Genomic DNA, 18,323 nt, shown 5'->3' on the forward strand with positions numbered 1-18,323 from the left:
CACTTCTGAAGTATGTTAATGCTGGGTTAAAAGTGAGAAATCTTGAGAAGGAGGGGAAGGGGAAGGGCCACTAAACTAACAGCCTGGGCATCAAAAAAAAAAATGATTTGGCACAGACTAGAAGGGCCGAAGGACCCGTTTCTGTGCTGTAATGTTCAATGGTTCTAAAAAGAACATTTGATCAAAAACATCATATTGCTGCATTCACTAAAAATCTACAAGCTAATATGATGAATACAGTGAACTAACAGCCATATTTAACATCATTAATTCTGTATGGAGCCAAGGACTTTTCAAAATCTAGAAACAATAAGAAATTCCAACATTTTAAATCACTTGCACCTTACCAAGGACTCATTGTGATTATAATCACATGGCCATTTTGTTTTCTCTTCATGATGGCTGTGATTTCAATACTAAATACCGGATCTGGGATAAAAGATTCTTGAAATGGTGCCTGTCTCTGCATGCTGGAAATGTTACTGAGGACAGCACAAAAAATACTCCCAGCATTTATATTATTTTCACTTGTAAGACAATGTAGAACATTAAAAAAAGTTAAAACCTATTCAAGTGAACACCAAAAATTTTACAAAACCTGCACAAGATGGACATACTGAGATGTATTGCCAAATATGCAAGATCCACTCCGAAGTAATGAACACTCACACTTTACCAACTATGCACAAATCTTTAAAGCCACCAGCAGCCTCTTATAACTTAAAAGATGGGGCACAACCTGACTGCACATTCAAAAGGTTTAAATTGGATCTCGTAACTGTCTGAAAATCTTTAATCAACTGCTTCTGGTTTCAAAACACCATATACTGGAGAAAGTCAGCGAGGCAAGCAGCATCAGTGGGACAAACAGAATGAGACCACGAGAAAGACCAAGTTCCTCCAGGAGATTGTGGTTAGCTCCAGATTCCTTTATCTGCAGTCTCCTATCTGTTTCCATTTTCTAATTTCTCATTTCCATGTGCGACACAGAAGGCAGTCAATTGGCCCACTAAGTACACCAACTCTCAAGGAGCTCGTCAACCTCTAATTTCCCACTTGGCCACTTTTCTTTCCCACTCATTGGAAATCTATCATCTAGTACCATCTCCTTCTGGACTGCCATCCACTAACTTCAAAGCAAATTAATCTACCAACAAAAATATTCTGGGATGTAGGAGGAAACCTGAACACTAAAGGGAAGGCTACATGGTCCATAAAAAGAGCACCAGAGGTCAGGGTCAATCACTGAACCTGTGAGGCATGGTACTGTATTCTTTTTGTGTCTGTATCAAGATTTGAATTCTGTCTGTAGTTGCTTCCAAAAACAATGTTATTTCAAATTCATAGCAGAAAATTTTCAAAAAACCCATCAGATCCTGTTGACCATGGTTCAGATGCGATAACCAATAGGTATTGCTCTTAGCACAATTTTTTTTAATAGATTTTGCTCAAAAACTGTCAAGCAAAACCCATTCCTACTCCAACAGTTCAGTTTCATGATAGTTTAGCATTCTTAGCATCCTGCTCTACTCACCTTACACCCATGACTGTGTAGCTCAGAATGAAAATAGCACCATCTACAAATTTGCCAACAATACCATGGTAGTGCATTGTATAAAGGAAGAGAATGGGTCAGCACATAGGAGGGAGATTGAAAACTTGACTGAATGGTGCACCAACAACCGCCTTGCACTCAATGTCACCAAAACTAAAGAGATGATTGTTGACTTCAGGAAGGGAAAGACAGAGATATTCAATTCAGTGATCATTGGGGGAAATCAGAGGTGGAGAGGGTGAGCAAATCTCAGAGGATCTTTCCTGGACCAAGCATACTAATGGCATCAGCGCCTCTATTTCCCTCAGGAGTTTGAGGAGGTTTGGTATGACACCAGAAACCTGGCAAATTTGTACAGATGTATGGTAGAAAGTGTGCTGACCAGCTGCATCATGGTCTGGTATGGGGGCACCAATACCCCTGAACGTAAAGCCCTCCAAAAGGAAGTGGACACAGCCCAGGACATTACACGCAAAACCATCCCCATTATTGAGTACATCTACAGGGAACACTGCTGCTGGAGGGCAGCAGCAATCATCAAAGTCCCACACTGCCAGCACACATACTGTTCTCGCTGCTACCAAGTTCAGGAAGAGCTGCTACCCCTCCACCATCAGACTCCTTAATGAAAAACTCAGACTCATTTAAGGACTCTCACTTGTGCACTTTATTGATTGATTTTCTTTGTTCTCTCTGTATTGTACAGGTTGTTTACATTCATTATCTATTTACAGTTCTTTTATTTGTTTAGACGCTGTGTACAATTTATTTTTGCACTACCAATTATGGATAATTCTTCCATAGCTTCAGGAAAAAGGAATCTCAGGGTTGTACGTATGTACTCTGACAGTAAATTTGAAATCTGAATCGTTCCTGTATAATGACCATATTGCTCATACAAGGGTTGTTTGATCTCTGACTTTATTCACCTGCACATTTCTTCAATTGAATGAATTTTAGAAATCTGCTTTGCCCTCATTTGTTTCAAAATAATTAATAGCTCTGCTGCTAAAAGAAGTGATAGACTTCAAAGAATGATCATTAAAGCACTAAATTAAATTGATCTCACTTCTAGATCATAACAATCCACCTTAACACGAATGATCTTACTAATTTTTTGTAAAGATTTTGTAGTATAGCTTTACAAACAGTAGAACCTTAGAGATCTTGGACTCAGAGCACCATTCCATTGGACCACACAGTAAATGATTCCATTCACAAAGGCTTTCAAGATATCAAAGTGCTGTTTCTTACCTGACAGAGGAAGAATGATTTAAACGACCATCAGGTGATGCACAGAATGGAGCGCATGAAAAGAGACAAAACAGAATTAGCTCTAAATCCAAATCTGTTGCCACTCTCAGAGAAGCAATTAACTCAATTTCTACAACTTGCAATCTTCTCAAAAAAAATCACAAACTAGTCATTTGAGTAAAATGAACCTTCTGCCTGGAGTACTTTTACACCAATTAAAATTATTTTGCATCCAGTCAATACTCACTGTCTTGGCTATGGCATGAAGTATAGCCTCTTGGAGAAAAGCATTGGAGGACTACTGCCACCTGTGAAACTGACTGTCACCATGGGCCTTGGCAAGAAGAGAGGGGTAAAAGGGAAGAAAACTGGAGAAATAAGCATTTCTACAGCTGCTGCATCACAAAGCCTTAGTGACATCAGCCAAATTACAGTGACCAGTCCCTGGTTTTTTTTAAGCATATAAAACAGGGGCCTGTGCAGTGAATAAGGATGAAGAAAGGAAGGTCTCAATACACCTGATTTATCAATATCTCTTTTAAGCCACATGCTGTAGCTTTACCAGAGGCACAAGTGTAAATGGCACCTCTAACCATTCCTCAGCTTACATGAGGATTCAACTCTGCACTATGCTGTTCATTGAGGGACAAACTAGTGAATTTACTAACATTTTAGGTGCATAAAATGTAATGATCATGTAAACAGTGCTAAAATAGTAAATCATGTACTGTCTTCACCCAGTTTTGTTTGAAAGTATTGATGATGAGTTTGACAAATGCAGGAACAGGTGCACCAAACAGCTACATTAGATACACCAAGTACAATAGCATACAATACATTGCCACAATGTGCCAGACAGAAGGGAATAAAAGGATGGATAAATAAATATTCATAGCTACAATTGATACAAGAAAAGTTAGAGTTAATAAAAAGTTCGTCTCAGAGGTACAGACCTTCAAATGGTTCAAAAGCTTGGGATTTAGGCTTCCATCTTCTGCCTCAAGGTTGCAGCAAGAGGAGGTTGTGACCAGGGTGATGGGTATCCTTGATTATATCGGCTGCCTTCTTGAGGAAGTGTCTCACAAAGATATTTTCAGTGGACTGAATGCTGATGCCAGTGACGGACCTTGCCACCTTCTGCAGTCTTCTGCATTCATGGGCACTCAAGTTTCCAAACTTGGCCATGAAGCAACCAACCAGCATGCTTTCTACACTACACCTGTAGAGGTTTGTTAGAGTATTTGGTGATATCACGTTTCCTCAGATTCCTTAGAAAGTAGAGACGTTGGTGTGCCTTCTTCATGGTTACCTCAATGTGTTGACTCCAGAGAGATCTTCTGATATGTAGACAGCAAGGAAATTGAAGGTGTTAAAACTTCTCCATTGCTGTCCCATTAAATGATGAGAGAATGGTCCATCAGCCTTCCTTATCCAGAATATCTACACAGCTTTACCCTCTCAAAGACAGGTTAATAGAATGTTTCTAAAGTGGTACTGCGAAAGGACAGTTGATTGAGGGTTCAAATGACTAATAAAATTATGAAGATTGGTATAAAGAACAGATTATATCGTCCAACAGAACCTTGAGCCATTCTAACATCCGAAGCCAGTCTTGCCCATTCACCTTGAACCATCAGTCATTTGCTTCCTTTTACCTTCTCTGCTCACAAATACTAAGTATTTTTCAAGCATTTTCCATTTTCATTTGCTGTCAAATTTTCATGCAGCTTGCTTATGGAAAATACTGATTACAAAAGTCTTTGCTGTCTTTTAAATTGGAGATATGAAGTATAATTCTCCCCACTAATCACTCCATAAAAAAAGTTGCCTGATAGATCAAGTAGACAAAGAAATAGAATCAGCCTGCAAACAATTACACGAGTCTTGGAAATTATTCTTAAAATGTTGAAATAGAATGACAAAATTGTTCAATTATTAGTCTGAACATGTAGAAAGGTAATGCAATATGGATTGAACGTCAAACTACCTGACAAACTGCAGCAAATATTTGCTAATTGCTTACTTCCACCCTCCATCCAAAACATCACAAAAATCCCCACCATTATAGGCACACATATATACTCATGTACATATTCCCCATCACACTAACCTTTATAAAGTATGATTAAAAATCAGCACTGAAATGGCCAATCCAGCTGAACACAGACAACAGTAGGTTTAGTCCCAAATCAAACATACAGGAATCTGATGTGGGAATGGTAAGGGCACCAATGGTGAGCAGGTCTCCCGAGATTGCTTTCTAATGCTTTAGGGGGTTGGGATCCATGTGTTGAGGAAGGGCCTCAGGCTCAAGTTCACCACTGGACTGGATAGGAGGCCACAGAGCTACTGAATTGTCTCTAAAGGGTCTCTGTTTTTTGCTTTTCTTTCTTGTCCTGATTGTGGCACCTGCGTTCCTTTATAGAGTAAACAAAAATTGTATATTTTGTGTACATGATAATCAAAGGAATCATGATTTTGATCATGGACAGCTCCATTTTGCAGAGGTTCGGTATGTTATCTGAAACTTTGGCAAACTTCTACAGATGCGTAGTGGAAAGTGTATTGACTGTCTTGCATGGGGGCACCAATACTTCTGAGCAGAAAACCCTGCAAAATCTAATGAATACAGCTCAGTACATCACAGGCAAAGATCTCCCCACCATCAAAAAATCTGCATAGAACGCTGCTGTTGGAGAACAGATCAATCATCAAGTGTCCACACCATCCAGGACATGCCCTGTCTCACTGCTGCCATCAGGCAAGAGGCATAGGTAGATGCCACAACTTGCACCACCAAGATCAGGAATAGCTGCTATCTCTCAACCATCAGACTCCTGAATAACACTCATTCAGAGACTAAGTTAAGTACTCTGATTTTGCTCATTGTTTATGACTGAATATTTATTTTCTGTAAATGCAGTTTGTTTATATTTCTTTCTTTTGTATATAGTTACCAACAATTGGAAATTCTGCCTGTCCCGCATGTGATGTCATACATGTGCTGTAACAATACATTTGAATTTTGTACCTGACTGAATTTGACAGAACATTTATATTCATATTGCCAGTTGACTTTCACCAAATCCCACCGAGGCACTGCTCCTCTTCTCCAATTTGTTGACATCAGTTTGCTTATCACAAGAATGGATTTGGATGATTTTGCAAAGGTATCATTGTTAGCCACTTATTCTGAAGAACGTTTGAGATCTTTAATTCAGCACACCTTTCTATTGGACCACACAGGTTATCCACGTCTTCAAAGCACAGAGGGCAAGGATTATTGCTGCTCAGCAGATCATGGTCATGGTTCTGGATTCCAGGTCTTTACCTTTGCTTACATTTCCCAGTCAGCTGCAGGATGTTTTGCACACTGGAATCTATGATGTTTTTCACCATCACTAGCCATTTTCACACTGCAGATGAGTGGTGACTCTACTTTGTCCCAGTGAAATTCCCAGGAATTCAGGAACTCCCAGGCCTTTCACACCGCCATCCAAATTCCTGGGAATTTGCCCTCCTTGACAATTTAGGGGGTTCTCGCCCCCAAACAATGACACATTATATATTCACAGGAGTAAGTTCACCCCCCCCCCCACCCCCGGTACGTCGGTCAGTCACCCACCCATTCACTAGCTCCCCCCTGGATGCCGGCCCACAAAACCACCCCCCCCCCCCCGTGCTTCAGCGTGTCGTGAGGGTGGCACAATGCAGGATGAATGGCCAAGTGTTTCCCATAATCCCTCACACAGCTGGAACCACTCTGGGATATCCAGCTGCATGAGGGATTATGGTTAACGAGGATGGCCATTCATCCCGCATTGTGCTGCTGTCACAATGTGCAGAAGCGGCCCACGGTTTCAGGAGGTAGATATCTTTTAATTTTAATTTCAATGGTCTATGTCATGTATCACAAGACTTCCCCTGCTCAGCTGTTTGCCTTTTCACATCACAGGGAGAGGGTGGTCCAGGAAAAATTTTCCAGGGCCGCAGTCCTACCTACGAGATATGGCCGTGGTCCCGTTTAAAATTCCTGGGCCGACCTTTTCACATCGCAGGTTAGCAGGAGGGTTCCCAGGAAAATTTCCCGAGAATTTTCATTTTACACTGCAGTGTGAAAAGTCCTACTGTCAGCGCTTGTTGAATAGTGGCTCCAAGGACATTCTTTGATGACTTCCATTGTACACAACAACCCAAAAAAGCACATCACAAACTCCCACTGCAATCACACCTGCAAAATGCTTCACAATTCACAACAATGGCAACAATTTAGCAAAGGAGTCAGAGAAGAAGTCTCATGCGTGGCCCATGCAGAAACAATGACATTGCTCTGAGGGCTGGCATTAATCTGATGGACAAAATGGCTCCTTACATTGTAAAAGTATTCAAGAAATACAAAATTGCAAATCTCTGGATTTTAAAACAAAGGATTGGATTAGTGGAACAACATTCTCATGATGCAGTGAGTTATAACAACTGGTCTGAATGTGATGCTTGAGGATACCCATAATCACAACAATCCTTTATGCCAAAGAAGAGTTTTAATATTGAGCCCATAATAATGGCATTCACCCTTTAGTACAAGTAGTCATTTAGCAGATACTGTTGCATTGGGGCTTTCATTCATAGTTTTTATGTTGTGTAAATATGAAATAATAAATCAAATTACTTGGAGCCTCAAATGAAAGGCTGACTGGAAGTACCAATGTTTCATTAATTTACTTGCCAATAATTTAAGATTTCAGATTTATTTTCAGAGTACATACATGAGATCACATACAGCACAGATTCTTTTTCTGCAGACGAGGCAGATATTACCACTTACTGGTGGTGCAAAAAACTGTACACAGCATATACTCAAACAGATAAAGAACTGTAAGCTGATAATGAATATAAACAAACTGTACAAGAGTCTATAAATGAGTCCCTGATTGAGTTTGTTGTTGAGCAGCTGTTCCTGAACCTGATTCTGTGAGTCTTGAGACACCTATACCTCTTTCCTGATGGTACAGTGAGAACAGAGGGTGTGCTCGGCAGGGCGAGTTTGGGTGTAGATCCTTGATGATTGCTACTGCTCTGCAACTACAGTGTTCCCTCTAGATGTTCTCCATAGTGGGGGTTTTGCCTGTGATGTCCTGGGCTGTGTCCACTACCTTTTGAAGGACTTTACACTCAGAGGTATTGGTGTCCCTATACCAGACTGTGATGCAGCCGATCAGCACACATTCCACCATACCTCTGTAAAAAAAATTTCCAGGTGTCTGGTGTCATACCAAACCTCCTGGGTCCAGGAAAGATCCTCTGAGATATTTACCCTCCCCCCCCCCCCGCCCCCGAACTTAAAATTGCTCATCCTCTCCACCTCTGATTCCCCCAATGATCATTGGATTGTAGACCTCTGTCAACGATCAGCTCCCTAGTCTTGATGACATTGTGTGTCAGGTTATTGTTGGTGCACCATTCAGCCAAGTTTTCAATCTCTCTCCTATATGCTGACTCATCACTTTTCTTTACACAATTTCTTTATACAACCCACTATCATGGTATCATCGGCAAATATGTAGATGATGTTATTATCGTACCGAGCCACACAGCCATAGGTGTAAAGTGAGTAGAGCAAGGGGCTACGAACGCAGCACTGTGGTTCTCCAGTACTAATGGAGATTGTGGAGGAAATGTTCTTAACCAATCCTCATTGATTGTGGTCTGGAGTTGAGGAAATCCATGATCCAATTACACAGTGGGGTGTTGAGTCCCAGTTCTTGGAGTTGGCTGATCAGTTTTGAGGGGATGATGGTATTAAATGCCAAACTGTAGTCGATAAAGGGCATCCTGATGAATGCATCTTTACTGACCTGGTATTCCAGGGCTTTGAGTAGAGTCAGCGTAATGACATCCATCATAGACCTGTTACTACGAGGGGCAAATAGGAATGTATCCATGTCGCCACTCAGACAGGAGCAGATATGCTTCAACACCAGTCTTTTAAAACACTTCAGCGTGGTTTAAGTGCTACTGGTTGATAGTCATTAGGGCAGGTTACTAACAGGGGCTTCAGAGAAAATGAGGCCTCCAAAAAGGTTTTGATCATACAAGGGCAATATTACTTATTCGGTCTAGAAATCTTGCCCCAATACTTTGCCTCAGCACTTCACGTGTTACTAAATCTAGGCTAGCTACATGCACATTTGCAGCTTCAGGAAATTTTGAACAAGACACAAGCTAATCAGAGCAGGAATCCATTCTGAGTATACCCTCAATATGGCATTTGCAGACTCATCAGCAAATTCTTCACTGAGGTTTGACCAAAGGCTCAAATGGCAAATAAAGACACTGGTCTTTTGAGTGCAGGAGAACACAGTTCCACACAAAACTGAAGAATCTTTGCTGCTGGCAGAGGAAGCAGAATATTCGCAAGTTCCCCAAAACACAAAAGTAATCAAAGGAAAGGCTATTTCCCAACCCAACACTGAATATTTGGATATGGCTTCATGAATTACATGCACATGCTTAAGGAAACACAATCTTTGAAAATAACTTGCTGTGATCATAACAAAAACATCAACACAAACTTAAGCCAAAAAAAATCCCTGCTCAACTTCCATCAAAAGCATAGCCTCACAAAGAAAAAGACAGCTTGCACATTTCATGTTCAATACTTTAAATGCTTTAAGGAAATGCCTGAGCAAGCATATGCACTGTGGGAAATAAAAATAAAATAACTTAATTAAGTGCAACAAAAAGCGAGACAAAAGCAACATGGTGAAACATGTTGAAAGCTTTCAATGCAAAGAAATTGAAACCACTGAGCCAAAGTTCTACTGTTATTGACACATTTTTATTGCCTATTTGACCATGAGCTTGATGTAAAGAAGATAATTTAGCTCTTGACATATTCCTCGAGTTCAAGGACATCCACAATCTGCACTAATGCCTCACTGGAGTGAAAAGAAATCATGAGCTGCCGCCCAGTGGCAGCATTTCAGAATACCCCTTGGAACTTGCATACTGTGAATTTCCATTCTTTTGTTTGACCAATCACTGTTCAGTTTCCCAGTAAAGAAACTGGTCTGGGATTTTCCAGTCAACAATGATTAAACACTCTATCCAGACTTGTTTTTAATCCTTTACTTTGTTATGTGGAATTGAAGTCATAGAACTTGGAGAAAATTTGCAGCAGGAGGCTATTTGGCACAAGTTCTGGCTGACAAAGGAGTCCCCCAGCCAAATCCCACCTCTACTACAAGGTCACAGTTCCTTAAGAACACATCCAGGCACTTGTTAAAAATATGGTAAGGGACTACACAGACAAATATAGCACAGGAGCAGGCCCTTCAGCCCACATTTCTGTATTGAATATTGTTCAAATCAAGCCAAAACCCTCCCACTTGCAACTTCACAGACACATCTTTCTCAATGCCTCTTAAGCACTATTATTGTATCCACTTCCACAACTGCCCCAGCAGCCTGTTCCAGGCACTCACCACGCTGTGCGAAATATTGTCCTGCACATCTCCATGAAAGGCACATCTTGGGGTTGTAGCAGCCCGTTACCTGGGAGATGACCCAATACACAAAACGGCGGGTGAGCATGGCGATCTCACAAAGCCCAAGTGGGCTAATTAATGGCCTTTCTTCCCAGCTGACAGCCCTCAAGGCAGGAAACAGCGAACACTGGTGGGAGTGCCAACCAATCAGCAGCTGGCACGCCGATGATGTCACTTCCACCAAGAACAGCAGGAAAGCCAGACCCAGTGGTGGGAAGCTGGGCCTATATAAGCAAGGGGAGAGAGAGCAATAAAGGCAGTCTTGACTACAGTCACCTCGAGTGTGTGTCATTCTTCCACTCTCGGCTGCACCGCTCATTACATTGGTCCAAACATGCAGTTGCCTTGAAGCTGCTAATGTTCTGGAAATCACAGCCACTGGTGTGGTTTGAACAGGCCGCAACCCAGTTCCAGCTCCATCAGATCTCCACCAACACCACGAAGTACCACTATGTGGTGAACTCACTCGACCTGGACACTGATTTCTTGCTGCAGCCTCCAGAACAGGGAAAATACGATGCCCTCAAAGAGCTTTCAACCCGCACTTTTAGACTCTCACTGTGCAAGCGCGCTGCCCGACTACTCCACATGGACAGTCTGAGGGACAGGACCCCCCTCTATCCTCATGAGCAATATGCTGGCTTTAGCCAAGGAGCACAAGCCTTGCCTGCTCTGAGCAGGTTTTTCTGGAACAACTGCCCAAGGAGATCAGACTGCTACCCACCAACAAGGATTTCAGCTCCCCAGGAGACGTGGTCTGGAGAGCTAAAAGGGTTAGCAGCACCATGGTAGAACAAGTCACTAGGCCCCGCATGCAGTGAATGCCAATGCCACAACAATCAATGGAAAGGCAAGTGAACTCCCTCATTGACCAGTACTGTTTTTAATCAACAATGGGTTCGGAGGCCCGCTGATGCCGCACTCCCCCGCGTGTTCAGGGAAACGCTGTGGCCAGCCATCGCTAATGACTGCAGTGGATGACCAATGAGACAGCCTCCTCCACATCTGGGACTCCCTCTCAGGATAGTGTTTCCTGGTCAACACTGGAATCAAGATCAGCGTCCTTCCTCCCTCAATCTACCATATCTGGAAGGGGAAGCCAGCCAGGTTTTTGATGAGGGCAGCGAACAGGAGCAGTTCAAGGACCTTCGGCACCCACACCATTCCACTCCACTTTAGCCCTCATGTGGGCCTTCACGTGGCAGCAGTGGCACAGCTGCCCCTGAGAGTAGACTTCCTCTGGGCCCACTGTCTGCTAGTGGGCCTCAAAGGACAGGGGTTAGAGCACACCAGGATCTTTCAGACTTTTTCCCTGGGTAAAGCAAAGATACCAGCCCACCTTCCCCCCCCCACCCCCAACTCCGTCTGTGTCTAATAATAAATTCACATGCATCCAGGCGGAGTTCCTTTCCATTGTGGCACCACAGTTTACCTCAGTCGAGCCCAAGCACAGGGTAGAGCACCACATCCTGATAGAAGGCCCTCCACGCCATAGCATGTCGTCTTCCTCCTGAGAAATTCAACCTCGCAAAAGAGGAGTTTAAAAAGATGGAGGAGCTGGGGATCATGCAGCATTCTGACAGTCACTAGGTATCCCCCCTGCACATGGTACCAAAGGTAGCAGGAGGATGGAGGCTATGTGGAGACTACCGCCGCCTCAATGAAGCCACCACACCGGACAGGTATCCTGTACTACATTTACAGGATTTCGCCGCAAAGCTACAGGGGGCGCTAATATTATCCGGGATTATCGTCAGATCCCAGTCCACCTCGATGACATCCCTAAAACCACTATCATCAACCACCTTTGGGCTTAAGAACTCAATGCCTTTCAGACTCAAAAATTCAGCTCAGACCTTCCAGAGGTTGATGGATGAGGTGGGCTGGGACCTCAGGTTTGTGTTCATTTACCTGGGCAACATCCTGAGAGCCAGCTGCAATCACAAGGAACACGCGGCCCATCTAAAGAGATATTACATTTCCTGGGCCACAGAATTAACAAACACAGGGCAACACCACTGCCCAAAAAGGTAGAGGCCATCAGGTGCTTCACCAAACCCCACATGGTGAGGGGCCTCCAGGAATTCACCAGTATGATTAATTTCTACCACCGCTTCATACTGGTGGCAGCCCGCATCATGCGCCCCCTGTTCGCATTAATGGCGGGGAAGGTAAAAATAGAGGAAGCATCAGTGGCATTCTAGAAGGCAAAAGGCACACTGGCCAACACCACACTTCTGATACACCACAGGACAGATGCCCCGACCAAGCTCACAGCAGACACTTCCAACAGTCGGTCAGTTGATCGAGGGCCTTTGACTATGAACTCTTGGTGCTGTACCTTGCAGTCCGACATTTCAGGTACTTTTTGGAGGGGAGACAATTTAAGGTTTTCACAGACCACAAGCCATTAACCTGTGCCTTCAATAAAGTGTCGGACCCACGGTTGGCCAGGCAGCAGAGGTATCCGTCCTATATGTTCACCACGTGCATAGAACATATCGCCATGAAAGCCAACATGGTGGTCAATACACTGTCATGTCCAGCGATCCAATCCATCCAGACCCTGCCCCAGGGGATAGATTGCACTGGCCTGGCCAAGGCACAGCAGGCAAACCCAGAGATTCCCATGTACAGGACAGCAATTTCAGGGCTCAGGCTGGTGGATGTCAGCCCAGGTACCTAAACGTTCCTTTGTGATGTATCCTCCAGCAAACCCCACCCCATCATACAGCAGGTTTTTGATGCAGTGCATAACCTGGTGCACCTAGCCATCGGTCAAGATGATAACCTGTAGGTTAATCTGGCATGGCCTCCGAAAGTAAGTCAGTCAATGGACCAAGATCTACACACTCTGCCAGGCGTCAAAGGTATAAACACAAATCAATGCACTCCCCCCCCCCAAAAAACAGCACAATGAAGGTTCAACCATGACCACATAGACATTGCAGGACCTCTGCCAGTCTCTTGGTGGGGGAAGATTCCTTTTGACAGTGGTTGATCGCTTCACAAGGTGGCCAGAAGCAGTCCCACTGCCAGAGACAATGGCTGAGGAACCTCAATCAACACTTGAGGGGTAAGGTTTGGAGTCCCAGAACACATGACCAGATAGAGTTGTGCAAGTCACCTCAGGGATCTGAACAGCACAGGCTAACCTTCTAGGAATCCAACTCCACCACACCACCACCAGTCTAATAGGTTAGTGGAGCAGTTCGACAGACATTTGATAGCTCAGCTCAAGGGACCACATTGGACGGACAAACTACTGTGGGTCCTCCTGGGGATCCACATGGCACCAAGAGTACTTCAACACCTCGGCAGCAGAAATGGTATATGGCATGTACTTAGTCATCCCGTGGGAATTCTTTGCCACTGTCAAGGACCCAGAAGAACCAACAGTGGCAACATTGGAAAAACTGAGGGCACAACTAGGCACTTTAGCCCCAACACAGTCTTTGCCACCCGGCCAACCCAAAACATTCATCCTCAAAGACCTAAAGACATGCAAATACATCTTTGTGCGATGGAGAGCACACCGCACGCCTCTACAGTGACCATGAGGGGCCTTACCAAGTGACCAGGCACAACGGATCAACATGCGTGGTGGACATTGCCGATAAGGAGATGTTCATTATCAACTGCCTCAAACCAGTACACCTGGACACTAACCAACTGGTATTCATGCAGCCCTGCGATGCAGAGACAAGGTGCCAAAATCAAAGGACAGCGCCCGGGTCACCAGTTATGGTTGGGGGGGGGAAGGGTTATGTAGCCAGGAGGCAACCCAATACACAAAATGGCAGACGAACATGGCAATCTCACAAAGTCCATGTGGGCTAACAGTCTTTCTTCCCAGCCGACAGCCCACACAGTTGGAAACAGAAAACATTGGCGGGAACGCCGAGTAATTAGCAGCCGGCATGCCAGTGATGTCACTTCCATCGACAATGGTGGGAAAACCGTGCCCAGTGGCGAGAAGTTGGAACTATATAAGCAAGGGCAGGGAGAGCAATAAAGGCAGACTTGACTATAGTCACATCGAGTGTGTGTCATTCTTCCGCTCTCTGCTGTAGCACTCGCTACAGAGTAATGATTCTGACATGCCATCCTATCAGTGCCTTTGCTCCACCCTTTCCAATGCCTCCACATCCTTCCTGTAATGGGGAAATCTGAATTGCACTGAAGTGCAGCCTAGCCAAAGTCATGTATACAGTCTCTCTCTCTTTGCTTGGCTTCGCGGACGAAGATTTATGGAGGGGATAAAAGTCCACGTCAGCTGCAGGCTCGTTTGTGGCTGACAAGTCCGATGCGGGACAGGCAGACACGGTTGCAGTGGCTGCAGGGGAAAATTGGTTGGTTGGGGTTGGGTTTTTCCTCCTTTGCCTTTTGTCAGTGAGGTGGGCTCTGCGGTCTTCTTCAAGGGAGGTTGCTACCCGCCAAACTGTGAGGCGCCAAGATGCACGGTTTGAGGCGATATCAGCCCACTGGCGGTGGTCAATGTGGCAGGCACCAAGAGATTTCTTTAGGCAGTCCTTGTACCTTTTCTTTGGTGCACCTCTGTCACAGTGGCCAGTGGAGAGCTCGCCATATAACACGATCTTGGGAAGGCGATGGTCCTCCATTCTGGAGACGTGACCCACCCAGCGCAGCTGGATCTTCAGCAGCGTGGACTCGATGCTGTCGACCTCTGCCATCTCGAGTACTTCGACGTTAGGGATGAAAGCACTCCAATGGATGTTGAGGATGGAGCGGAGACAACGCTGGTGGAAGCGTTCTAGGAGCCATAGGTGATGCCGGTAGAGGACCCATGATTCGGAGCTGAACAGGAGTGTGGGTATGACAACGGCTCTGTATACGCTTATCTTTGTGAGGTTTTTCAGTTGGTTGTTTTTCCAGATTCTTTTGTGTAGTCTTCCAAAGGCGCTATTTGCCTTGGCGAGTCTGTTGTCTATCTCATTGTCGATCCTTGCATCTGATGAAATGGTGCAGCCGAGATAGGTAAACTGGTTGACCGTTTTGAGTTTTGTGTGCCCGATGGAGATGTGGGGGGGGCTGGTAGTCATGGTGGGGAGCTGGCTGATGGAGGACCTCAGTTTTCTTCAGGCTGACTTCCAGGCCAAACATTTTGGCAGTTTCTGCAAAGCAGGACGTCAAGCGCTGAAGAGCTGGCTCTGACATGGTCTTTGCCCTCAGACAGCTCCAAGAAAAGTGCAGAGAACAAAACAAAGGACTCTACATCACCTTTGTTGACCTCACCAAAGCCTTCGACACCTTGAGCAGGAAAGGGCTTTGGCAAATACTAGAGCGCATCGGATGTCCCCCAAAGTTCCTCAACATGATTATCCAACTGCACGAAAACCAACAAGGTCGGGTCAGATACAGCAATGAGCTCTCTGAACCCTTCTCCATTAACAATGGCGTGAAGCAAGGCTGTGTTCTCGCACCAACCCTCTTTTCAATCTTCTTCAACATGATGCTGAACCAAGCCATGAAAGACCCCAACAATGAAGACGCTGTTTACATCCGGTACCGCACGGATGGCAGTCTCTTCAATATGAGGCGCCTGCAAGCTCACACCAAGACACAAGAGAAACTTGTCCGTGAACTACTCTTTGCAGACGATGCCGCTTTAGTTGCCCATGTATACAGTAGCTGCAACAGGACTTCCCTACTCAATGGCCCACCCAATGTCAACAAGCATAAGGGGAATGCAGATGAAAGGTTATTGAAGAGTAAAAGCATTAGGCAAAGCTAGTTACTTTTCAGGGAATGCATCAATTGATTGCATCTTAAACTGAAAATGAATGAGAATGCATGTCTGTGAGTCCACACGTTTAGAGTCATGTTACATTTTGATCTGATTTGTTAATTCATTCTGGAGACAACTACAAGCAGTCCCAGGATTACGTGAAGCTTCCGTTCTTGAGAACCATACCTGAGCCAATTTCTCCACATCAGAAACATCCTTTTTCATAGTCCAATAATTATCCATAATCGAATCACTCTGCAATTCTTTCATTTCTTCAACTATAATTTCTTACAACTATAATTCCTTTCCTTCCTTTGGCTTGGCTTCGCGGACGAAGATTTATGGAGGGGGTAAAAAGTCCACGTCAGCTGCAGGCTCGTTTGTGGCTGACCAGTCCGATGCGGGACAGGCAGACACGATTGCAGCGGTTGCAAGGGAAAATTGGTTGGTTGGGGTTGGGTGTTGGGTTTTTCCTCCTTTGCCCACTGATGCTATATCTACTGTATCCAATCATTAATAAATACCATGAATTATTTTTGTATTCTTACTGATTTGAAATTCTTTTAAAATATGAGCGAATTTGCTTGGTCTAATTTCAGAAAAATCGGGTCATCCACAACTCAGGCAGTCCCTGTGACAACTAATCCCTGTAAAGTGCAGGCATTCTAGAAAGCAAAACAACTTCCAAACATTAATCTTGGATTGAGTTGTTCTGTTTTTTTCCCATCTCAGCCTGGATATTCAGATATTACAACAAAAGGTAAAGACACAACTGCCTGTAGCTACTGAATCATGAATGTTTCTGATCGCATGCACTTAAAAGAAGTTGATACACTAGCCAGAAATGACCATTATTACACAAATGAAGTATTCCAATTAAATCCATCCACGAGCTTCATCCCATTCTATTAAAAGCTTAGATAGATTCTGACGAAGCCCAACCAAATGTGCCTGACACAAATTCTGGTGCAATATCTATGAACTTATTTCTCTGATCCAATTACCACCTTATTCTACGTCCTTCTTTCATTCTGGAATTCAAATATATATCTTTTTTTTAAATTAGGATGTCTTTCAGCTCCAACTTCGTCATTCTCCTCCCTTTCATCCATCTAATGTGAACCTTCATTACTGCACTCACTCTTTGCCTTGTCACTCTTTCATCTTTTCCAGTTAACAAAGCCACATTTATTCAGCCGCAAAATACCTGGAAAATAAGTGCTCCCAAGCGCCCCAAGTTGTTTACCACTGTCAAAACGATATCCAAGACAAGAATAGGGTTACAACTTTCTTGCATTTATCAACACCAAAGGATTTGGCAATTATTTTACCCAGCTTGTAATAATCTAGGCCATAAACAGCATTATGCAATGTAGTCCAACAGTAAACATTCCAGAATTTATGCAATGACCTTGCTTTTGGTTTTGATTGACATTATCCAGCATTTAATGTTTATCCAAGATAAACTTTTGAACAATCATTCATGGGCAGCGGTCACCCATCAAGAACTAAGGTACAGATACCAGTTCTCAACAACTCCAATCTCTACTCAACACCCATGACCTGATTCAAGAGTGGGAAGCCACTTTCCTACTCTAAAATCCTGCTTGTCTGAGAATGGCAGGGGAAGGGGTTTAGAGTGGCAGGGGAAGGGGTTAGAGAAGAAAATAAGAGGGTGGGGTGAGGGGCAGGAGCCAGATTGATACATCAAGAACCATTCAAGATGCTGGATACAAAGTTGGTTATCCATAATGATATGGATGAATAACTTGCAATTCTCATAATCAGAGAAGATCCAGTGGTTGTATTCCAACTAATGGAGAGATTTGACAGCAAGTTTAAAAACCAGATTTAATCTGACAAGTGGCTGGCAACTAACAGTCATAGAAATAAAATCAACTCACAGAAAAGTGATGGGAGAAATGTGACACTCTGGACATGAAGTAGATTAGGAAGCATTAGTTAAAAAAGTGGAAGCTGATTAAACAATGGACATTTGAAAATAGTGGAAATGGACAAACTTAAAACATTGGAGGTGAAAAGCATGTGAGATTAAATCAGAAGATTATCTCAAAGAGCCGTCATAAGGACATTAATCTCCAAGGCATTGTCACTGCTACCTGATAATTCATCTCCAGTTACATCCAATTCTTGCAGTTACAGCATATTAGTCTTAGTTGAAGCTTGAGGGTGAGAAAAAAAATGAAACACTGGGCTA

General features: G+C 43.8%; 2 protein-coding genes across 5 annotated transcripts in view; both read right to left on the bottom strand.

The window, feature by feature from the left end:
- LOC138738759 (TSC22 domain family protein 1-like) overlaps positions 1–10,343 on the bottom strand; it is a 117,732-nt gene extending 107,389 nt beyond the window's left edge. The window contains exon 1 of the mRNA XM_069889629.1: positions 10,294–10,343. Coding sequence (XP_069745730.1) covers positions 10,294–10,328 — 35 coding nt within the window. The 5' untranslated portion in view covers positions 10,329–10,343. The remainder of the gene's footprint in view (positions 1–10,293) is intronic.
- Positions 1–18,323, bottom strand: part of LOC138738758 (TSC22 domain family protein 1-like) — a 163,926-nt gene that overhangs the window by 94,848 nt on the left and 50,755 nt on the right. The gene's annotated exons all lie outside the window — the stretch shown is intronic.

Source organism: Narcine bancroftii, chromosome 7 (assembly GCF_036971445.1).
Source record: "Narcine bancroftii isolate sNarBan1 chromosome 7, sNarBan1.hap1, whole genome shotgun sequence".
Taxonomy (NCBI): domain Eukaryota; kingdom Metazoa; phylum Chordata; class Chondrichthyes; order Torpediniformes; family Narcinidae; genus Narcine; species Narcine bancroftii.